Source organism: Syngnathus floridae, chromosome 9 (genome assembly GCF_059516105.1).
Source record: "Syngnathus floridae isolate MCC-2025c chromosome 9, RoL_Sflo_1.0, whole genome shotgun sequence".
Taxonomy (NCBI): Eukaryota; Metazoa; Chordata; class Actinopteri; order Syngnathiformes; family Syngnathidae; genus Syngnathus; species Syngnathus floridae.
Genome location: NC_142421.1, coordinates 3,881,014 through 3,903,380, shown reverse-complemented (window position 1 = coordinate 3,903,380; position 22,367 = coordinate 3,881,014). Strand labels below are relative to the sequence as shown.

Genomic DNA, 22,367 nt, shown 5'->3' with positions numbered 1-22,367 from the left:
ATCACAGCGATAGAAATCGGAAGTTGTCACTTTTTTGACAGAGTTATTTCATGGCAGGCAGATAGATGCGGCGAGACGTCATCCGAGCCTCCCGCTAAAATAATGTTTGGCCCAGGTGGAGAAATGTCAAAACAAGTTGAGCAAAATTGGCCTCGCAGCACAACAGAGTTTTGGTGCAGTTCAAAATTGCACAAGAGAAAAGATTCCAATTGCATTAATGTTACCGACAAAGCCAGACGTCGCCGCCTCGCGAGATACCGATCACCTTCCTCTCTCTGATTGTATTATTTAATAGTCGCCGCGTAGCCAGACGCTCACATCCAGGATCCTCGAAAAGGTCAAAGTCGTATCACGAGCCGCATGATCATTAGCGCAACTTGATTTTCGCCCGTCATGGTTGACTTATATATTATGATTTGGGCCACCAGCTGTTGAGTAATCAAATACGACTTCAAAGATCACGACCTCTAGTGACTTACGGTCACTTTTTGGACGTGAAAAGTTTGAGGTGTTCCTTGTTCAGATAGAAACTTGGCTGGAGATGTTGACACATTTTTAAATACATAAATAAAACATCCCACTTCCCTATTTAAGAGTCCCCGTCATGTTTATGCCACCTTAGTCCATTTCCACACCAGTGAGGCCAAAGCACCCAAAAAAAATCTCAGTACCAACTATAAGAATACTTGACTTGCCTCTGGCCCCTGTCAGCCCACCCGACGATGACGCCGCTTCTGATCACTACATGCTTGCCTCACCTCCATTGAGGAAGCTTGGAGCGGAATAAAGATCAGCAGTGATGAGATGATTGAGATTACTATAATACAACATCGAAAATGGGCCGGGCGGTGGGACAGAGCGAGACCGCACGGCGAGATAAGCTCTTTGTTTGCCGACGTGCGTTCCCTTTGGTTCCCGATAAGTATCGGGTCACTTTTATTTAGTGGGCTCGATAACAGCCGTGTGGCATTCAATGGAGCTCCAGAAAAACAAAAAGTGGCTAAAATTAGAGTCTCGATGTAGCACGTTCGACCTCCTCCACATTATTGCCTGCTGTGTAATTGGAGCCTTTGGGCTTAAATATTAATACGCACATGCGATAGCATAGCATAGGCCGGCACCTATAGCATCTTTAATGAGCACTGTATGGATGACATCAAAGATGCTTGTTCTTGGTCTTGCAGCGTGCCCACCTTCCACAGCTTGCAGGAGGACATTCTGAGCAAGCTCGCCGACGTCCTTGAGGAGGTAAGGGCTCTCGTTCAAAAGACGGATGTGCAAGAGTACACGTGTGCATTTCTAGATGTTTAATGAAAAGAGACACTGAGATGTTTTCTTGAGCGCCTTTAATGCTGACAATATAAAGAGTGAAGGGGGGGGACATTTTCAAAAGAAAATGTTTTGAAGGACGAGCAACATCGTTTGGAGCTATTTAGTGAAAAAGTTTAGAAGATTGAGTAAAACTGTTTTGTAATCTGTTTGACCTGGCGTATCAACCAGGTTTTCCATTTTTTGGCTTAAAATAACTAACTCCCGGCGCCACATCATCTCCGTTAAGTTGTACTAGCCTGTAGCCTCATTCTAGCTAGCACTAAGCTAGCTCGTCTCTCAGGTACGGCTAGCGCCAACGTTCGCGTCTGCTGTTTGTTGCTAGCACAGCACGAGAGGCCGCCATTAACATGTTGTCATCTCGATCTTCCTGTCACATTTATTTACAGAGACACGCCACTTATGAGGCCATTAAATCACCTAATGGAAGGCTTTCACACGTGCCCGAGCATAAATGAATCAGTTTGCCTAATGTTATGCATAAATGCGCGCTGATTTGAACGTTTCACCATCAGCGGAACAAAAATCAATATTTTCACTTGTTTTTCCAGTTGGGTTTCAATTAATAAAAGTCACAGAATGTCGTTTTTATTTCTCGGCAAAACACATGGGCGCTCCTGCATTTTTTGGAGTTGGATTGATCTCAAAGCCGCTATCGTGAATACAAATGGACGGCGGTAAAAGGTTAAGCGACAAAGATAAAGAAGCTAAAGAATATGTTGTGCTCGGAAATGATGATGATGATGATGAAAGATGATAAAGAGATGCTTTTTCGTAGCGGTCAATTTGTTACACAATTGATTTGACAAATCTCTTTTCATGTTGGTTTCCCTTCAAACAACTAAAACTGCCTGGCTGAGCCTTCAAAGAATAATTATAACTCTCGATTGCTTTATCAATCTGTACTACGAACAAGACGTCAAAACATCACATTGTTTTACGTACCTTATTTCAGCCTCGTTAACTGCCAAGGGAGACGAAAACGACGGCACGTACTTAAAAGTTTCTCTCGTCTTTTTTTTTGTCAGACCCATTACGAAGACGGTGAGTACATCATCAGACAGGGGGCCAGAGGAGACACCTTCTTCATCATCAGTAAAGGAAAGGTGAGCACATGCGGAGAAACCATATATTTAAGAATTTCCCACTTCCGACGCTATCGTCGAGGCTTTTAGCACCACGCTGTCTTGTTGTTTTCCCTCGGCCCTCCATCTCATGACTCCTTCCTTATCACCATTATGTTCTCGTCAATAAGAACACTCCCACAATGACACAAGAAAGGCCCAGAGTGCAATAAAATGGGATAGTGGCGATGAAGAAATGTTCTCTCTGTTGTTTTTTACTCACATACACACACTTGACCTTTTACCACATGGCTATTTCCCCTAATTTCCGCTCCGAGGAGAAAACATAGCGGTGAACTTTCTGTGATTATATCTTACATCCCGCCACACAGACATAGTTATTTTGAAAACCCTCAACAAAGATTTACGCTATTGATTTTGGAAAATATCCGAGCCCAAATAAATGACATGTTACTTGAAATCCCGCCTGGTTTCTCTGGCTAGGTTAATGTGACCAGGGAGGACTCACCCAACGGAGAGCCTGTGTACCTGCGCAGCTTGGGCAAGGGCGACTGGTTTGGTGAAAAGGCGCTGCAAGGGTACGTTGATGTCTAACGACGCTGCCTCTTCTCATTTCCATCCTCGCTCTGCTTCAATTTCTATCACTGTCAGCTGCTTTCGCTCCAAATTCTGTGTTTATCCTCTCTAATTTGCTATCCATCTTCCGCCTGTCTCTTACGGTAACCTTGTTCGGGTTATTTTTTTGGGTTGCCAGTTGCTCCCTCCGTTTGACGGGGCGAATGTTTTCAAATGTGACACATGTGCTTGCTAATGGTCGAAATACATGGTTGCAGATACTTTTTTCAAGTAGACTATATTTTAAAAAAGTGTCCCTGGATCCAGATTATTTCATTTTTATGCAACCACTTGATGGAATAAAATTGAATAAATTCAACACAGATAAAAGAAAATATATCCTCGCTCCACTAGCGTGTATAAGACCCATTGTAAATACAGTTAAGACACATTTGCCATCTAGTGGTGAATAGTAATATTACAACTTAAAACTACAATCTATTCCTGCATTGATATGTTTTTTTCTTTTGTCCGGGTATCAACATCTTCATCTTCACGTATTGTTCATCAGCAAGAACTGGTGAGAAAAAGAACTATATCAGTACATCTGCGGAGAGCTAATTCGAGCACACGCACACACACGCGGCAAAGAGCCAGACTGCGTCTACTCTTCAGCCTCAAGTCTTCTACGGCCACTGCAGACACTCTGAGTCATATCAGAAACACTTTTGTATTGAAGAACACTTAAGAACAATAAATAAAATATGTGGTCTGGCGCAGATGGCCAGAGCCCTGAAAGCGCTTTTGACTCCGCCGCCTCTTTTGCCTCGTCGAGCTTGTTTGCCTTGATGAGGGACCGGAGTTGGATGGAAGCAGGCGGCTGTAAAAAGAGGATGTTGCCATCTTCTGGTCAGTCGTGTCACTGCTAAAACAAACTCATGAGCAGTAAATAATCACTTTGAAGACTGAAAACGTACTTTTTGATAGGATGAGACACATTAAGAAAAGGTCAGTATTTTAGTCTTCTTCGGACTATGATTGAACGCTATATTTCCACGTTAACCCCTCGACTGCTTGCTCGCATACGGAGACAGCCGGTGTGGTGCAGATGGCCTGATTTTGGCCATATGTTACCGACTAATGACGCAATGAAAGATTACGTGGGCAACATGAGTGACAAGGATAGGTTGGATCTTGGTCCAAATTGAAATCTAACCCAGAGCCCGACAGCTTGTTAATGGATCTGGCATCTGTGCTACCATTAAAATAAGATATGACATGTGCGAAAGTCTTGAGCTACCACTGTCTTATGTGATTTATTTATTTTTTAAATAACAGCCAGTCTTCCATTTTGATTTGAAGCAGCCATTTTGTAGGTGTTCTTCAATGACAAACTTGTCCAATTTTTTTATTTTATTATGGTCCACCAGGAGAGTACTGAAACACAATGAGCAGATTTACATTTGAAATGTTTTCCCAGAATGCAATTTCAAAGATCATCTCACCGTTTGTTTATTCACGTAACTTCATCCGTGCGCCACAATGAGGATGCGGTTATTATTATCTTTTATTGCGTCCCTTTTGTCCGCCGCGCCGTCTTGTGCCGGCCGAGCTTTGATGACTGCGTCTCGTCCAAATGTAAATGGCGGCCATCTTGCAAGGCAGGCTTTTGATCAGAGGGCTCGCAGAATAGCCGCTTCGCCCCTTCGGCTCTAATTAGAAAGTTAACTACGTGTTGGTGTATGAAAGCCAACAGCCCCCCCCCTCAAAGGTTTCTCTTGTCTTTGCAATGCCGTCCTTTCATCCGCGAGAACATGTTTACAAATCAAAGCGAGTTCTCCTGCTAATGGAGACGGCATGTATGCGATTTTAAGCCGCGCAGTGATTAGGTTACATGATTTTTTTTTTTTTGAAAGGTCTTACATGTAGAATGGCAGGAATGCCATATGGATGTCATCTGACTGTTGTTTGGATGTCGCTAACAACATGTCAAGAGGTGTGAACTTCTTGAGATAAGGTGATTAGCCTGTGCAAGGATCACCTTGACCTCTGGGGGTGCTGTTGTGTATTTTTTGTGAAGCGTGAATAAAACGCACAACACCCCTTAATAGAGTCAAACTAGTAAAAACAACCTGTTATGTCATTGTGCTTCTTCACCTTAGCAGTGACAGAAGAAAAATTTGAAATCAGCAGCAGCTTGTCAGCGTTACCCATGGGCCCGTACTTTATTTTCAGAATAGAGAGGCTGAAGAAATTGAGGGATGAAGCGGGGTTAGCGCCGTCAAGCATTCCAAGCCAGCTCAGGCTTTAGCGCCAAATTCTCAACATGTGAAATACCCTCGTAAGCACCTGTCGGTCGGAGTTGTCAAATGCGTCTCCGACTTTTGACATCAGGGAGAAATAAAAAGAGCGCTGGAATCAATTCAGTCCATTTCTGAGGCTTTCATTGCCGTGTCCTTGTCGTGGATTCCTTGCTCTCTGTCTTTTAGTACCACTCAACAGTTGCTTTCAATTTTACTGTTAAATCAACAGGATGCAATAAATGTTAAATGGAATGTACTTTTATAGAGCTTTACCTCCAATATATCGTGCCCAAAGCGCTTTTCAAAGCCTCACATAGCTAGCTAGCTAGCTCACTATCTGGCTATTGAACTAGGCAGCTACGGAGATAGATAGATGGATAGATGAATGCTTTTCTTCTGCTTCCATTGTGTTTTCCCATCCTGCGAGAGGTCCTTAACCGTCTCGGCATTTGGCAGTGGAGCGGAGTACAAATCACTTGTTACATTCTCATGTTGCCATTTGGCATCGAGCGAGGCTGCGCGCTCGTCTATTTTTATAACCCTTTTTCCCAGGACACCAGATCGCTGTCAAATTACCAGGTTAATTCCCGCCCCCTTCAACAGTAATCAACACTGCCGGCAACTCCAAAAGAACATTCTTCTCCGCTTTTAGCGTCTGAGCTGGTATATACTGTATGTACGACCCCGGACGGCGTGGTTGTTCTGGGCTAATTAAAAAGCACCTCTTCTATTTTCATTGGCTTAGTGGCTGACTTAAGTGTGCAAATGACGGACCTTGTCGACGCAATGGCATATTATGATTGGTGCAGGGCGACAGGTGTGGCGAGATGCAACGGACCCAAGAGGTCGCTTAGGCCGCATTCGTATTTATGTAACCATTATTTTAATACATGCATCACCTGGCCTTGTTGTGCGTGGTCGTCATGGCGAGTAAGTGATACGCACACGGAGTACTTCCTTGTTTGGGAGCTTATGAACTCATGTAACAGATTGCGAATCGTGACTGTCGCTCATCAGCGGAGAAAAATAAAAATGATGCTCAGCACATGTATTGAAATGATATCATGAAAGAGTTGAATCCAAAATTATTTTGGGATTTTAAATGAAGCTGACAAACTGTCATTCAAGCCCGTTTTATATTTTTATTTTTGTATTAGCACTGGTGATAATCATGATCATAATTTAAAATTTGGATAATATAGTTAATCATTTATGATGGAGGTTTTTTTTTGTAATACACTTTTAGTCTTTGAAATTAAAATCTGACCTCTTCGATTGTCTGCCAAGCACAAGACAGCTTTCTTGTTTTGTCCTTGTCTGGCACATATGTGGTATGAATTAAAAATGAGCCTGCTCCACTTGTAGAGGGGAAACACTTTTTTTTTTTTTTTCTCAGTTTCTTTGTGAAGTAGAGCGACAACTTGCAATAGTCGTGTCAAATCACAGCTGGTGCCTTACAAGAATTTTGATGAAAGCAAAATGAGTTCAATTTTTGTAATTTGCCAAAACTCAACTGGACTCTTTTTCCACCAAACATATTTTAGGGGTGCGATCCCCAATGCCTTGCAACAATTTTTTACAGTGATTTTAATAGAACTGGACATGTTCATCCCCAAAAATAAACTTGTCCGTGTTGTCAACTGTTAATACCTCCTTCCTTCTTTCACCTATCAAAACTCACCAGCTGTGACCTTTATTCGGAGCGTATGGGAACATGGAGGGGGGGCAAGGAGGCGTCGGTGCGGCAGGAGGGGGAGGTGGAGGGAGTTGAAATGGACCATCATTGAAATAGGCTGTCATAAATTGAACGGAGGCACAGTGAGTGATGGACCGCACGCACTGGAGCGGAGCCGAGCCCCCTTCAAGTGTCCAAATAATCTCCTGACGGGATGTCAGCCCGAGAGTTAGCTTGTCTTTTTTCGCGGCGCATTTTAGTTCGTGTTTTAGCCGAGGACTTGACCGGCGTCGGAGCTCGTTAAATGGATTCTTGGAACACGGACTCGGAGGATTCGTGTGACTGGAGCAACTCGTCGGATGAAGAGTGTCAATCTGATGATGGCTTGGACTTCAAATATGATAATGTGTAATGCCTGATATTTACAGATTATGAGTCATGTGACTCACATCCACTTTGGGATGACATCTGATGAGCCATTTAAGTGGAAAGTTCTTACATGCGCTGTTGTGGCTAATTTTTTTTTTTCTCTTCTCTATAGGGAGGACATCAGGACCGCAAATGTTATTGCAGCAGAAGCAGTCACCTGTCTCGTCATTGATCGAGAGTGAGTATCGATCAGCTATTGACAACAGATGCTGGCTTCCACCGTGTTATGATGCTAAAAGTTGTGTTCCTGGAAACAACAAGTGATGGGACCGCGCAGCAAGCTAGCATGGAGGCCTCAAGCGTGTGAAAATATATGACCGTAGTTTTTCAACCTTAAGGCACACTTACATTTTTTTAATGATTCTCCTGAAACACATCCGTCTCATTTTCTCGAACCTGGCTTCCCGCCATCTCCTTTTGTGCCGGTCTCATTTGCATGGAAATGTTTTCCCAGACGCTAGAGAAAAGAACCGCTTTGCTTTGACGAGCCGTGCCGAGAGTGTCGGAATTCAGAAGGCGGCACTAAGCGAGCAACCGGGCTGTTTGTTGTTTTGATTGCCGGGGAGCAAAACCATGTTCCTCATGTTTGTTGACCCTGAATGAAGCCGAAAATCTGAGGGAACACTATCGGTGTAGTGTTAAGTCTGAGTGGACAAGGTTTTATATTTGTCTTGCACGCAAGTCACAGCTTTGTTGTCAAGTTTTACGGTAATAGCAACACTCACTTTTATGTCGCTTTCGATTAGCTCTGTCTTCACCGAGCGACTCTCCCATGAATATTTTATGATAACTGGCAGCGATTGTTATGACAGTCTGGTCCGCAATAATCCCACGCTCAAACTGTGCTCTTTTTTTATTGCAGTTCATTTAAGCATCTGATTGGAGGCTTGGAGGATGTATCCAGCAAAGGCCATGAGGATGTTGATGCCAAAGCCAAGTAAGATACTTTTCATATGCAAATATAAAAACATTCTTAGCCATCGGGCATGGAGTAATTTCAACAAAAGTAGCTTGTCTGATTGAAAATCACATTTAAAAAAAAAAAAAAGTTGAATTGCTGAATGTGGACGAAAGGGGTGCTGACATAGAAGGTTCAAGGGTGAAACTGAGCACAACGGGCATGTGGTGCGTTGTTAAAAAAAAAAAGTGCTCGCAGAGATTTAAACTGCACCCTTAGGTCTGCCGCATAACAACAGATGGTTGAAAAAAAAGAGAAAAACGAAGCGGCGACCTGCGACATGGTGTAGCCGTCGCCATGGAAACAAGAGAATAGCAATACAGGAGTCATAAGGCACCTTCAGCTCGGAGTTGGGAAAATGTGCGAGAAGCTGCCTTTACAAAGATAACGCTCGGGTTTTGATTAATCCTGACATAGAGGGATGAATATGTATCGCCACATATTCTGAAGTGCAGCAAATTGTATTTGCCACCTTTTATGGCACCAGAATATCAATCGGCAGTTACAAATGAACACAAAGTCGAGCGACCCACCCAAATGCAACAGTTACTTTTTTCCAATTGTATTATTTTTCCATTTGAAAATCGTCCATTTGAAGTCAATTAAAATTCCAAACTTCTTCCCCGAAGTCCCTTCAGTGCCATTTTTAGCCGGAGTTTCCCCGCTTCCCAAGCATCAGCTCTTTGCTGGAAGTCCCCACCCAGCCAATCTATCAAAGCTGTGTGGTGAGGAAAGCCTGAATCAGCATCCTGCTGCGATGGTACCACCCCAACCCCCCAATTGGTTGCGTTGTTGTAAAGATGCAGCTGCTCCCCGCTGTTACCGGCGCTTTCCTTCAAAGAATGGAGATGTTGGTTTTGATCAAGCCCGCCTGTTCAGTCAGCGGGAGTCTGCGATTACCTCAAATAGAAAGCCGCATTATTTTGCTGTTATGCTGCATGTTTTTTTTTTATTTCTTATTTTGAAATGCGCTATGTCGTATTTAGATGTTTTGTATAACTTTGTTTTTACGTGCCCTCGGGGGGAGTTCAGAATGAACCCAAAATGCATTCTAACTTTTACAGGTGAACTTAATTTGACCTGAAAAGCAGATTACTGTGCACAAAGTTTATTTGGCCTACTCAGGGCGATTGTATTATTCTTATGACCTCATCAGTCCTCCACACTTTTATCACCCACAAGGGTGCCACTCTATCTGTCGAGGATCATCTTGCCATACAGCACTTTAAAAAAAAAAAAAAACTGTATAACATTACGATGTACCATTCTACCTGCAAATGTGAGCTTGTTGACAGCCAAGGGCTAGTTTAAAAAAAAAAAAAAGAAAAGAAAAGAAAAAAATACACCTTGAATTGACATTTTGACCAATGGCGCTATGCAGTAACAGAGCAATGTCGCCACCTGCTGGTCACTTGCGGAAACACTTCTGATATTTGCGGTTCGCCTTGGCCTTGAAACTTTAGCACATGTCGTGTCTGTTTACGATTAGTGTAATTGGGTACGCCATCAATCATTTTGGCACTTTGTAATGACACAAAAATGGCCTCCTTTTGAATGATGAGTTTTTCCGGGCTACCCTCCAGATAAAGAAGATTTAAAAAAAAAAAAAAAGAGGAGCTCACGTGTGAATAATCCCTTAAATTCGTTACCGGGTCTACGCGGATAAATAAACAAAGCTTGCCTAGGTTACCCCACTGTTTGTAAGAAACACTGAGCTCCGATACCTGTTGGCACAAATTTGGCAAACATTTTTGCTTTGAGCAGTTGCAAAAACGGGTCATGTTCCGAGCGACCCGCCAGAAGACCGAGAAGTACTAAACCCGCTGATCCGGATCCTGATCTGATGAAACTCGATCTGGATTAAACAATAACCCGAAAACACAGGCGGCGTGCGGGGATCAGGGATGGACACGTGGAAACAATTTCTCCATGGGGTCACGCTTAGCGCCAGATGTCCAGCGTTCTTGTCCGAGAACACTTGAGTCTCGTTTTGTGTATTCATGCACTCCGCATCCTTGAGGACATAAATGATAGATTACAGCGAGGTAATCCGCTGAGATTTGCAAACAAATGAAGTCAAAGTTGAAGGTGGATTATCTCGGCTTTCATCTTTCGTTTCATGTCTAATCTCGTTTCTTGTCATGTCCCCGCCGCTTCCCCTCCCTTCCTTATTCAAACGAAGGTATGAAGCCGAGAATGCTTTTTTCTTCAATCTCAATCTGGCTGACTTCAACATCATCGACACTCTTGGGGTTGGCGGCTTTGGTCGTGTGGAGCTGGTAAGAAGGGGAAGGTGAATGACGCCAATGCGGTCGACTGGCTGCGCATGCTAATGCTCTCTGTTTTCTCTCTTGCCCCATCTCGTAAGGTTCAGCTCAAGAGCGACGAGAACAAAACTTTTGCTATGAAGATCCTCAAGAAGCGGCACATCGTCGACACCAGACAGCAAGAGCACATTCGCTCCGAGAAACTCATCATGCAGGAGGCCCACTCGGATTTTATTGTTCGGTATAATTCGATTTGTCTTTCAAGGCAATTAGTATTTGAATGTCACTCTTGTAAAAGACAGCCATTTTTACTTTACTGTTGTGTTTTCAGACTCTACAGAACGTTCAAGGACAGCAAGTACCTCTACATGCTGATGGAAGCCTGCTTAGGAGGAGAATTGTGGACCATTCTTCGAGACCGGTATGCTTTTTTTCCTACTAAATTATGTTTGTTTAGATTTTCATGTGATTGCCGATCCTCTCGATCAGTTGATCATAAGGCGCCAGGTATAAGTAAATCTGTTGCTTTGCTCTTCCCAGAGGTTCTTTTGAAGACTCCACCACCAGGTTTTACACAGGCTGCGTGGTGGAGGCCTTCGCCTACCTACATTCCAAAGGCATCATCTACAGAGACCTCAAACCTGAGAACCTTATATTGGATCACAGGGGTTACGCCAAACTGGTAGGAGCTCCTCTCGACGACCAAGGCTCAGATGTTCGTACCATGAATTTAAAAGTGTCTTGTCACTAGGTGGACTTTGGTTTTGCCAAGAAAATTGGCTTCGGGAAGAAAACGTGGACTTTCTGCGGGACGCCTGAATATGTAGCGCCGGAGATCATCCTAAACAAAGGCCACGACATCTCCGCCGATTACTGGTCACTGGGAATCCTCATGTTCGAGCTCCTGACCGGCAGGTACCAAATTCTTGTGACGTGTCCCACCTTCAAAGAAGCCAAATCTCGTCTTCTCTAATGTTACGCATCTGGCTGTATTCCCAGCCCGCCGTTCTCCGGCCCCGATCCGATGAAGACCTACAACATCATCCTGAGAGGCATCGACATGATCGAATTCCCAAAGAAAATCACCAAAAATGCTGCCAACTTAATCAAAAAGCTATGCAGGTGATTGTTTTGTTATATTTGACTTCATCTAAGTCACGTGCCAACTAAGACGTTGTCTTCGCAGGGATAATCCTTCTGAACGACTGGGAAACTTGAAAAATGGTGTCAAAGACATCCAAAAGCACAAGTAAGCAGATGTTCATACTGTGGCTAATGCTAACAGTAGCTTACGATGACGTCAAATATGTTTTTGATGTTTTTGCTTGTAGGTGGTTTGAGGGCTTTAACTGGGAGGGCTTGAAGAAGGGGACTCTGACACCACCCATCATCCCCAACGTAAGTTCTTTCAGCATTACGGTTATATATTATTTCTGTCGTATAACATCTCGGTCTCCTTCGTCAGGTCACATCAGCGGTCGACACGAGTAACTTCGACAGCTTCCCGGAAGACAACGAGGACCCGCCGCCTGACGACAATTCGGGTTGGGATGTTGATTTCTGAAGTTCTCCTTCAAGCAGCCCCCCCTAGTGGAACCAAAAGAAACTCTTCTTTTGTTGGTATGGAGGCCATGCAGTGGTCGTGGCTAACTGGTATAAAGATCACAAAAATCAGATATGGAGAAGAAGTAGATTTAACGGATGGCAAGCGGTCACCGATATGCCTTTATTTCACTGTGGCCCCGGATCAAGCATTTATAGTGGGACAGCTGTAGCACACGTTCGGTGTTGTCTTACACTCGGCTCGAAGGCGGAGAAAGTGCAGGGATACACACGTGCGCCAGAGCACAAAAACATGGCCGCTGACCGAGCCCACGTGATGGGCCGGCGTACGTTTTTGTTTATTTTTTAGGATAATTAAGCGCGTGGAAATGTGAAATGCTGTGTTCCGATCATCGCTTTTCCCGTCGTACAACAAGTGCTCTCGACTAAGCTGAATGTCACCGATTGCCGCATTACATAGCATTGAACATTTTCAAGGAGACGTATTATGCAAGTTTTTTTTTTTTGTTGCCTCGATTCTAAAAAGTTCTGAGGTGTCTTAAAGGAAAGGACACAGCACACTTGATTAACAATTGCTCTGTTTTGGGTTAAAGGTGAATAGATTTTGATAGCAGGGTTAAGGCATTTCGACAAAGCCAAGGCTACTCAGCGTTGACGCCTGAACGCCTCCCACAACAAATCCAGCGACTTTTTGTCGTGTTATTAGAGATTTATGGGGACTCTGAGACTCCAGAGCTGAAGTCCACCCCTTCATGTCCAGACTGAATAAATAGTGCTTGCACAAAATCAGGTCTGGCTAATTCAACCAAATTTCATTTTTTATTTTGAAAAGGGACAGTGTGCATTAATTAACATTTTTGAGTTAGCTTAAGTTATCTTAAGACCAGATCGTTTTTTTTTTCGTTTGTGGGAGCAGCACTTCATCTCCAAGCCACCAAATTAGACTTTGTCAATTAGCATAGTAGAGCCGATATATCTTAACCCCGCCCCCTTTTCCATGTCAACAACTTTGCGATAAGTGTACTCTGGTTTTCAAGCTAACTCAGCTAGCATTTTTAGCTAATGCTACTCTATTCTGTGCTAACACCACCTTCCATAATATGTCCCTTTTAGGATACATTGTGAACACAAAAAAGTACAAAAAATGTGTGCAGTCTAAGAAAGGAGACTCTCCAAGTGCCCTGTTTCAGATGTCAACCAACACGCAGCTGTATATTTATATTTCCATGAGGTAACGTGTCATCAATTATGCACTCTTAACGCTTTTATTTTTCGGCTTCCCCGTTTGACAAATCCTGAGCTATTGTTTGGACCTCCATTGCGCCTGTACAGCTCTAACTGTGAACACGCTGTCAATGTCTTTGGTGCTGTACTTGATTCATGACCACAAAAAAGAGACGGTGACATGACAGTACTGTTTGGTTAGATTTTGTTTTTCAGATTGTTGGGGTTTTTTTTGTACAGTAATTCCTCTCCTTTCCTGTGCTTGGTTTTCGTTCCTATTTGATATTTTGTATTTTCTCCCATGGCATCTGCACGATGTTCAAACGGTTTTGAAGGCATCACCTTGTCACCTCTCACGCACCGACAGTCAAGAGCATAAAGTGTAAGTGCCTTAAATCAACGGCATACAAATCATCGTCACAAGGCCTTTTTGATGCTGCATGAACACAACTGAAAAGTGCACCTGATCGTAAAGATCATTTCTTGACGTACAGGAATTAAAAAAAAAAAAATTTCCATCACATACGACTTGCAATGACATGCTTTTCACGTCACTATGAAATCTCACACATCCTGAAAGCAGGAATGACTTGCAGTTGTAAACTTTTGTTTTCATATTTGCGTCATGTCATACAGTTCATAACAACCATGTTGAAGGAAGAAGACTGAAAAAGGTGGGTAGTTAAGATGATCATGAAGGTAGGGTTTTGTTTTTCGGCCCTCGTGCTCACTTGTCAATGCTTTTGCAGATCCCGCATTAAAATGATCAAGAGGAATACAAAAGCTGTGCCATTTGATACTAAAATAAATGATAGGCGTGTTTATTTATTAGTAGTAGTCATTTTAAAATATATATATACTGAATTAAATGTTTTTTAATGCAGGTTTATCAGAAACATTGAAAAGTGAGTGGATTCATATATTTGGACCATCATGTTGCCAGATATTTGCCTTGTGTTGTTTTTGTTTTGTTTCGTTGTTGTAAATTAATTTTGCAAAGTGCCACGTGTATGATTATTTTGAATTATAGACTTCAAAAAATTATCCATCTCTGTGTTTTTATTTAAACACACGGACCAAATGGCAGTAATTTAATTTATTTCTGTGATGGTGACAATTTGTTGAGTGGCCACATGAGGGCGCTGCAGTCAAATGACAGCCTTTTCCTACCATGAAACTCCTTCACCAAAAAAGCCTCCAATGCGCCGGCTAATGAATAAGAATATCCGCAAACATGACCCTAACAAGGTCTTCCGAGCTTTAAACACCACCTCCATGATCCAAAACGTAGTTTTGACTCGTACTGTGTATGAGTCATATGTCATATTCCTCGATTTAAGCTTATTATTCGCTTGAATTGTAAAGTTTTGGTGGAGGTGACAACAGGTTGACACGTCATTGGAGATGAAAGGGCATGGATGGCGCTTCAAAGGGGCTCCGTACAAAAAAAAAACGTGCAGCTAAAAGCTTCACTTCAAAAGCCTTACTGCAATTAAACTCCACCAAAGTGTTTTCGTGAAGCTTTGTCAAGTATTTGGAACTCATTTAGATCTTCGTGTTTTATCGTTTACGTCAAAGACCGTACCAACATGGCGTCGTGTTACGCGTATTGACACACGAAGAAGAAGCTCAAGGTAAGTAAACAAGCTTGGCTCATAGATTTCCCGTCAAATACATATTTCAGAAGCTTTTAGGACAGCTAGGATAAAGATTCAGAAAGGGGGTCGAGTGGTGTCCTTTTATCTCCAAAGTGCCAGTCAAGCCTGAAAGGACTCGCCACGGAAGTCTATTAATTCGGTCAACTCTTCACACCCCTTAATGGTCTTCTTGCATATCCTACACATTCATGTCCGCCCCTTGGTGTCATCGCAGGGGGGACAATTGCCCCTACCTTTCGCAAATAAGGGGATCAAATGAAGAGTTAATCGGCCTCAGAAGTCGCTTGAATGTCAAAGAACATGACGGAATTAGCTCCTACAAAGACACAAAACATTTGGTTTCTCGACATAGGATGAAATAAAATGCAAAGTCTTTAAATCAGAGATGTAAATAGATATTTCTGTAAATTCAGCAGATTTTTTTTTCTGAAACATCACAGTTATGAATTATAATACATGTTATTTTTTGTGGTATGCAAGACGTTTATAGGGCTTTATCAATGAAAATATGTCAAAAAGCTAATGCGGGAATAAGAAATTGCTTTTAAGGACACCAAAAGCCATCTCTGATTAAAATTTGCTATTTACCATTGTTGTTTGAAGGACAAGCAAAAACAAATAGGTGGGAATGAATGCATTTGTAACCTTGTGACAGAACGTACACCTTAGCGATGCTTAAAAATGCATTTGAATAAGATTATTTTTTTCATATCAATTCAAAGGAAAAGGAAGAATGTGGAAAAGATGATATTGGTATTTTTATTGAGCTTGATTGTACTAAAATCATGAATGCATAATTGAATTGAGATCTGTTTTAATTGAAGTAGATATTTAAATAACATTTCGAAATCTAACTTAAAATGAAGAAACAAGAGGTTGAAGATTGTTTGATGGTAACATGTGAAAAAAATGAAAAATCTCTCAGCCTATCTACTGATCTATCAATCGATCATCTATCTAAACACATCTGTCTGATCATTTTATGATCTAGTTCGGATATGTGATTTGGTTTCTGTGATCACATTTAAAGTGGCTCACAAATCCAAATAGCCTAAACTTGATGATTGATGATTTCTAATGACGTTTGCATGGCAAGCTCCTTGTTGACTTGGATGTCTGCTGCTGGAGACTTTCAAAAGTCCTCATCCTCTCTTAAGCTTTATTTGCGCACTGACCTCTCAACGCATCAGACAGACTTAACAGGTCGTTATCATTAGCCAAACACGGAGTCTCACCAGATGAGCGTTTTCCGTGCAACTCTTTGAAATTCCACCCTTCGTCTTTGTTGTGCCCTGTGAGGGGGCGGGAAGACAAGCAGGTCCGCGTGTATAAAAGCATCAAGCTGCCACTTGTGGCGACACTGGAGACGTGCCGACACACGAGACACAGACGCTCCTCTGGAAAACTTTCTTAGAGGGAATTCCTTGGCCCATTATTGGACATCTTTATTTTCCTCTCACGAAAAACCCTTAAAAAAAAAAAACGGATCCAATCATGTTGATGCGATGCGCCGCGCGTTGCGTCCTACCGGTTTGGCTCTCGCTGCTTGGATACGTTTACGCGGGGCCGATCGTTCTCAACTCCAACGCAATTAAGAACTTCGTAACTGTCAGCCCCAGTCCGCGCACCTCATCGCCTGGGAGCGTGAGTCACAAATTTCCCGTGGACGCCTTGCAGGTACGCTGCCTTTCCTTTTGCGTGACAGAATTCGAGCGCGTAAACGTTCCATTGCGTAAAAGTTAGCGTGCGCAATGCTCGTACTTTAACGGCTCCTCTGTTGCTTCCCTAGCAGTCAGGTGTCTGCACGGACGACGACGACTGCGGCGAGGAGGACTTCTGCAATGACGCCCGGAGTGTGTGTCTACCCTGCCGCAAGAACCGGAAGCGTTGCGCACGGGACTCCATGTGTTGCTCCGGGAACCGCTGCAGCAACGGTAAGCACCCACCAAAAAAAAAAAAAAAAAGGAAGTCTCTCAACTTCTCTCTTCTTGTGAACTGATTTTCTCTTGTCCTCTCCAGGTGTTTGCCAGACGAATGACATTGATGGGCTAGGCTGGCATTTACACAACGACACCAAGGAGCACCATCCCACGAAGCCCCTCACTATCCTTGAAGCTCACACAGTAAAAGGTAATTATATTAAAAAAAAAAAAGCTATCTCTTTTGGTCCGTGGTTGGGTTCTTCAAATGGTTTTATACAATAGATCCAATGGATGGGCTTGTTTTATTTTTTGTGTTACACTGTTCACTGAAAGTGTCACCTTGTGTATGTCCTACGTTGTTCCTGCCAACTTGCTATATGTCAATTAGTTGCTGATGTTTTTTCAAAACTTCAGCAAAGCTCACCTATTTGCTGTAGTTGTGCTCAGGTTAGCAAATATATAAGCAGTGCTTTGACACTATCTTCCAACAGCTACAAGGCAGTTTTAAGCCTTGTTTGAGGCTTGTAGATTTTTTGCTAGCCCTGTGGATCCCTCATGTTCGTAGTTCATAAACTTGTCAACATTATTTTGGAGCCTCTGTAATTTAAAAAAAAAAAAAAACTCACCTATTTGCAGTTTGGGGGCTCAGGCCAGATAATGATCAAAACATAGATGCTTTAGTAGCATCAACTCTGTGTAGAAACATTCGACACATTTGCCTCAAGGATGTTTTAGCGCACTATCCGTCAACATTCACTGAAATTGTTTTTGTCTCTGCTATTGTTGTGCACAAGCCAATATTCACTGATTGTTTTTGAAGTTATTGCTTTGGTATCTTGGTGGCAAGGAACTTCTAGATCAGTCTTCATTTAGACTTTAGTTAGTCCTTTACCACCATCTTGTGGCCTACCTAGGATTTTAGATGGGTTTCAATTGTCACCTAAATTGTTATTTAAAAAAAAACCTTGTATTTGCTCATTTTGTCGTGCCAAAGCCTTGTCTAATATAAAAGTATTGCTTTGGCGCTGTCATGTGGCACCTACAGGAAATTCTTGGCTTTTCTTCCCATTATCATCTGACATATTTGGTTCTCCTTCCAAGGTCAGGAAGGGGACACGTGCCTGCGCTCGGCCGACTGCTCGGAGGGCCTGTGCTGCGCCCGCCACTTCTGGTCTCGCATCTGCAAGCCGGTGCTGAGCGAGGGCCAGGTGTGCACGCGCCACCGCCGCAAGGGCACCCACGGCCTGGAGCTCTTCCAACGCTGCGACTGCGGCGACGGCCTGGCGTGCAGGCCCGAAAGAGGCGAGCGGGAGCAGCAGCAACAACAACAGCAGCACGCCGTCAGCAGGACGTCGGCCCGGAACCTACACACCTGTCAGAGACGCTGACGTGCGCACCCACACACACACACACAGGTCACAGACACTGACACACACACACACACACACGCATATGCCATCACCCAAGACTTTCTTTCCTGCCAACGCTGCTGACAGCGAGACAGCGCCAGGAAGTAAAGATGCGCTTCCTGAGAAAAGTGATATACCTGCACAGATGATGGACTTGCCTGTGAATGGATGAGAGGGGATGTAGAAGGGAGGGGGAGAAGGGGGGGGGTCCAGATCAATTGTCCATGGCGGTTAATGGCAGAGCTGTTTTTTTTGTTTCTGTTTTTATGGAACTTGAAGCCTCGGTTATTGCAGTAAATTACTGTATTGTGAATGACGGCTGGGGAACCTACCTACCAGAGAATTTAAGTGCAGCAAACATTTAACACACAAATAATATATATATTAAAAGCGGGAATGTTTGTCGCAAGGAGATGAGTATTCTGACTCAACTGAGATCATACCAAAAATTAGAATCTGAGATGGCTTTTCATGTCCCGAAGTGTAATTTTGAAACTGAAATATAAACATTTTTTTTGTTTAGCATGGATTTTACCATGCGTTGTAATTTATAACTATGAAGTTTCACAAAAATCATCCACCTGTTGCTGACTCTAACCTTTAATTCATAAATATTATGTTGTGCTGTGCTAGAGAAAAAATGAGGGCAGACCCGAAAATATTTACATGCATCTCTGATTAATATAATTTTACGCCTGATATGCTCAAATCACATTTGAACTTATTAAAACAAACATTTCCAAATATTCCTTAGCACCTGTTTTCACTCGTATTGCCGATCAAAAAACATCACTTGGTGGAAAAAAGATACTCAGATCAAATTTCTTTGTCATTCCTAGTTAAATTTTACCCTGACACCAAACAAAAGCGGATTAAGCAACAAACCACAACTTAGCTTAATGCTAACATATAATGCAAAACGCCATAGACAGGTTCATGAAATTAGCATCGGTTTCCCCAAAAAGGTTCCTCAGCCTGGTTGTAAATAGTACTCTTAATTGAGCTCAACACCAGTATTATAACAACACGGTGCCGCATGCATTGTAGATGTGTTCCATATTGTTTTGTAAGAAAACGTTATCTATATTGAGAGTGTGAATGTTTTATTAAACACTACTCTTAATAACCTCACTTGTCGCTGACCTATTTATTGACATAGTTTGAGGCGCCAACATTTTTTCGGCGGTGGTGGCCGGAGGAGGAGGGGGAGGGGGGGGGTGAACAATTACCAGTGCTGTTGTTTAACACGTCGCGCCATTTCTCACAAATCAGCGGGTTGAGAGCAAGCGCATGGTTGGAATACTTTGGCCGTGCGCGCCACACCAACTCATTACCCACAAATGACTAAGATATGCACACACAGAAAAAAAAAAAAACTTTTAATGAGGCATTACTGGATCAGCCCCTAGCCAGCGTGCCACATCCTGCTATGGAGGAGGGGGAGGAGGAGGGCATGTCATTAGATGAACATTAAAAACAAGACAGGGTGCTGACATATCAAATGGTAAGAGCAGAGCGGTAATAACAAAGTATCGGCCGAGTCTTGGTGAGAGCAACTCTTTGCTGTCACCGGCTAGTTTGTAATTAGGAGTTCCTTGAAAGAAAGATCCAACAAATTGTGATTTTTCTTGTTGTTTTTAAGTCATTTGGCGTGTGCAGTTTCCCAGCACGAGCCCTTCCCAGTCTCTCCAGCATGTCGGTGGATGCGAGCGAACCGCCCAAATACACCTTGATGCCTGTAATTAGAAGTGTTTCGATGAGAAGAAGGCCAGAAAATGACTGCGCTATATTCTTCTTATGTCACATGATGAAAAGAGGCGAAGACATTAAAGTGTCTTCATCTGGTTTCGTCCACAGACGTTCTGTCGTGTATCTGGACGCTTTGATTCTTCATAGTACAAGCTACACTATGATCAGTATTGACAGTATTGCATAATAATACAACTCACATCCACGTTGTGTTATTTAGTTATGAAAAATGCATGTTTATCAAGTTTAGTTGATAAAAATCAACTTGGTATCTTTTTAAGGGTATGTGTGTGCCCATTTATCGAGATGCAGGCAGGCAGACACACACGCAAGAGACACCCTCCTTTTGAAACAATTTCTGCTGAGTAATTAAAAGTAATGGGGAGCATTGTCAGCACTACAATAGACTCTGCAGCCTTGGGCCAAGTGTGTGTGTGTGTGTGTGTGTGTGTGTGTGTGTGTGTGTGTGTCATTACACTAACCTCAGACTAGCACAGGCCACAGGCATGCAGCCCAAGCCAAGAAAGCCATGTGTGTGTTTGTGTGTGTGTGTGTGTATGTGTGTGATGCTGCATTTAGCGGGAGAGTCAACAGTAAAAAGAACAACAAGCAGCACAAATCATGTGCCCACTGGTAGTTATTACACATTTACACACGGTCCAATTGCGGGGAGAGTGAGTGCAGCGAACCCCCACGTTGACCAAGGTGTCATACCACAGGCATGACTCAGCGTTACGACACACAGTTGTTTTGCTACAGCCGATTGGTCGCATTGATGTCGGTTCCTTCGATCTGCCCTATCGCAAGATGTAGCGCTCAGTGTTCCTGTCGTTAGTCAGATGGCCGTTTGCACCGTTGTGGGAGCGAACACAGGCAACTTAATTGATCAGATTTCCCTTTGTAGTAGGCCAACCTTTGCCTTAAGTATCTGCAACTGGTATCGGCAGCCTCCGCGAGTACCCGATAGCGTAATACAAGACCTGATACCGACACCTGGTATCGATACTTGCCCGATTGATGAAATTGTCCGTGAATGTAAGTATGAATGCTTTGTTGTTTCCTGTGCCCAAAGCCTTAATGGGGACAAGCACGATGGAAAACGCACGGCTTGATAATTCAAACAGCTACTAAATGCGATAAAAACACAATAGCAGCCATTCCCACAATGATCCCATTTAAAACCTGTCAGCCGTCCCTAATCATGCGTTTTATTTGCTTGCGATGATTAAGACCTGTCTGCTTGATGCACTGCGCTAACGCTTAATTGGCCAATAAAAAGTCTTCGGCGCTTCTGCTCGCTCCGCAACCTACAATATTCCCCGACTCGAGCGCCTGGGATGTCTGCTGTTGTTGTTGCTGCAAGTGATCCAGCCAAACGTCTTGGTGGATAGAAAAATGTCAATCGCAGGAGAAAGCGGCCATGTGACATGCACAAGTTTGTTTTGACCCGCGGTGGCGTTCCATCCAGCTGCGACCATGTGGTCTCCACGCCCTCCACCATGATGTCATCCCCCATTGGAGTCCCCACCAACCCCCGGAGACCACATGAAGAAGCTCACTGTGACTTCACCGTAGCGGCGACCGCGTCGGGCCCCAAAGAGAGACAAGTGTCGTATTATGTTTATGTCGCCGGCCCGTTACAGTAATATGACATGAACGCCGGCGCATGGAGCGCTACCGCAAAACACGTGCTGTTTTGAAATACTCGCTCAAACTCGGGACTGGCGTTTATTCGGCAAAGCCGAGGCTGCACTTAGAAGTCGAGAAGAAGTGATTCAACTACTGTACTATAAAAATGCTGACTCTGTAAATTATCCACAATATGTTTGATCATTTGGCACTCTGGTAGATGATTGTCAATCAGCGGATGAGAAAGACAAATTGAGTGGATCCCTCAAATAAAAGTACTGAGAAGATCGGTGGTGGAGGAGCCAACAGACACTAAGTTAGCAAAACATTACGGCTTGCCCGCTATCCAGTTGACTGTCAAAACAACACGTCCGTTCCATTCATCTAAGCAACACAAAGCTCACTTTATTAGCCGGTTCCCCCCAAATGATCATGTTGACTAGGCCTGAATTTCCCCCGACTGAAATGGAAATTATAGTTCTGGCAATTTTTCTCTCCTCAATAGCTTCAATAAAAAGAAAAATGAAACTGAAAGTGAAAAGTTTTTGGTCACTTTCACGTTCCGCAGGAGCTAAAAGATTTCCCGCAGGTGCACTTAACGAGGGAATCACA

The 22,367-nt window shown here is 43.2% G+C and overlaps 2 protein-coding genes and 1 long non-coding RNA gene across 6 annotated transcripts in view; 2 read left to right on the top strand and 1 right to left on the bottom strand.

The window, feature by feature from the left end:
• The window catches only part of LOC148392989 (cGMP-dependent protein kinase 1), a 51,932-nt gene extending 37,500 nt beyond the window's left edge, over nucleotides 1–14,432 (top strand). For 2 of the 3 annotated variants that reach the window (XM_088384967.1, XM_088384966.1), the window contains exons 5-18: nucleotides 1,185–1,248; nucleotides 2,358–2,435; nucleotides 2,898–2,992; nucleotides 7,489–7,554; nucleotides 8,239–8,313; nucleotides 10,517–10,613; nucleotides 10,703–10,842; nucleotides 10,933–11,022; nucleotides 11,142–11,283; nucleotides 11,353–11,516; nucleotides 11,601–11,723; nucleotides 11,788–11,850; nucleotides 11,933–11,999; nucleotides 12,067–14,432. In XM_088384967.1, coding sequence (XP_088241093.1) covers nucleotides 1,185–1,248; nucleotides 2,358–2,435; nucleotides 2,898–2,992; nucleotides 7,489–7,554; nucleotides 8,239–8,313; nucleotides 10,517–10,613; nucleotides 10,703–10,842; nucleotides 10,933–11,022; nucleotides 11,142–11,283; nucleotides 11,353–11,516; nucleotides 11,601–11,723; nucleotides 11,788–11,850; nucleotides 11,933–11,999; nucleotides 12,067–12,165 — 1,363 coding nt within the window. In that variant the 3' untranslated portion in view covers nucleotides 12,166–14,432. The remainder of the gene's footprint in view (nucleotides 1–1,184; nucleotides 1,249–2,357; nucleotides 2,436–2,897; nucleotides 2,993–7,488; nucleotides 7,555–8,238; nucleotides 8,314–10,516; nucleotides 10,614–10,702; nucleotides 10,843–10,932; nucleotides 11,023–11,141; nucleotides 11,284–11,352; nucleotides 11,517–11,600; nucleotides 11,724–11,787; nucleotides 11,851–11,932; nucleotides 12,000–12,066) is intronic. The other variant, XR_015860329.1, reaches the window with a different exon arrangement.
• LOC148392990 (uncharacterized) lies at nucleotides 4,261–4,649 on the bottom strand. The gene is made up of 2 exons (XR_015860331.1): nucleotides 4,475–4,649; nucleotides 4,261–4,406 (listed from the first exon to the last, which is right to left on the bottom strand). It is a non-coding gene; the product is annotated as an uncharacterized LOC148392990 (long non-coding RNA).
• A 1,670-nt stretch (nucleotides 14,433–16,102) lies between the features above and the next one.
• On the top strand, nucleotides 16,103–18,579 carry LOC148392988 (dickkopf-related protein 1-like). 2 transcript variants are annotated; one of them, XM_088385705.1, is made up of 4 exons: nucleotides 16,103–16,723; nucleotides 16,839–16,980; nucleotides 17,066–17,176; nucleotides 18,070–18,579. In XM_088385705.1, the coding sequence occupies exons 1-4, from the start codon at nucleotides 16,541–16,543 to the stop codon at nucleotides 18,354–18,356; spliced, it is 723 nt and encodes a 240-aa protein (XP_088241831.1). In that variant the 5' UTR covers nucleotides 16,103–16,540; the 3' UTR covers nucleotides 18,357–18,579. The 2 variants fall into 2 exon arrangements, with proteins under 2 accessions (XP_088241831.1, XP_088241830.1); XM_088385704.1 differs by having other exon boundaries at nucleotides 16,104–16,723; nucleotides 16,836–16,980.
• Nucleotides 18,580–22,367: the final 3,788 nt, after the last annotated feature.

Bases quoted from the DNA above. Each gene is read 5' to 3' on its own strand.
- LOC148392988 (XM_088385704.1), top strand. From the start codon at position 16,541: ATGTTGATGCGATGCGCCGCGCGTTGCGTCCTACCGGTTTGGCTCTCG. The intron at 16,724-16,835 runs GTACGCTGCCTT...TTGCTTCCCTAG, and splicing joins TTCCCGTGGACGCCTTGCAG to CAGTCAGGTGTCTGCACGGA. The intron at 16,981-17,065 runs GTAAGCACCCAC...TGTCCTCTCCAG, and splicing joins CGGGAACCGCTGCAGCAACG to GTGTTTGCCAGACGAATGAC.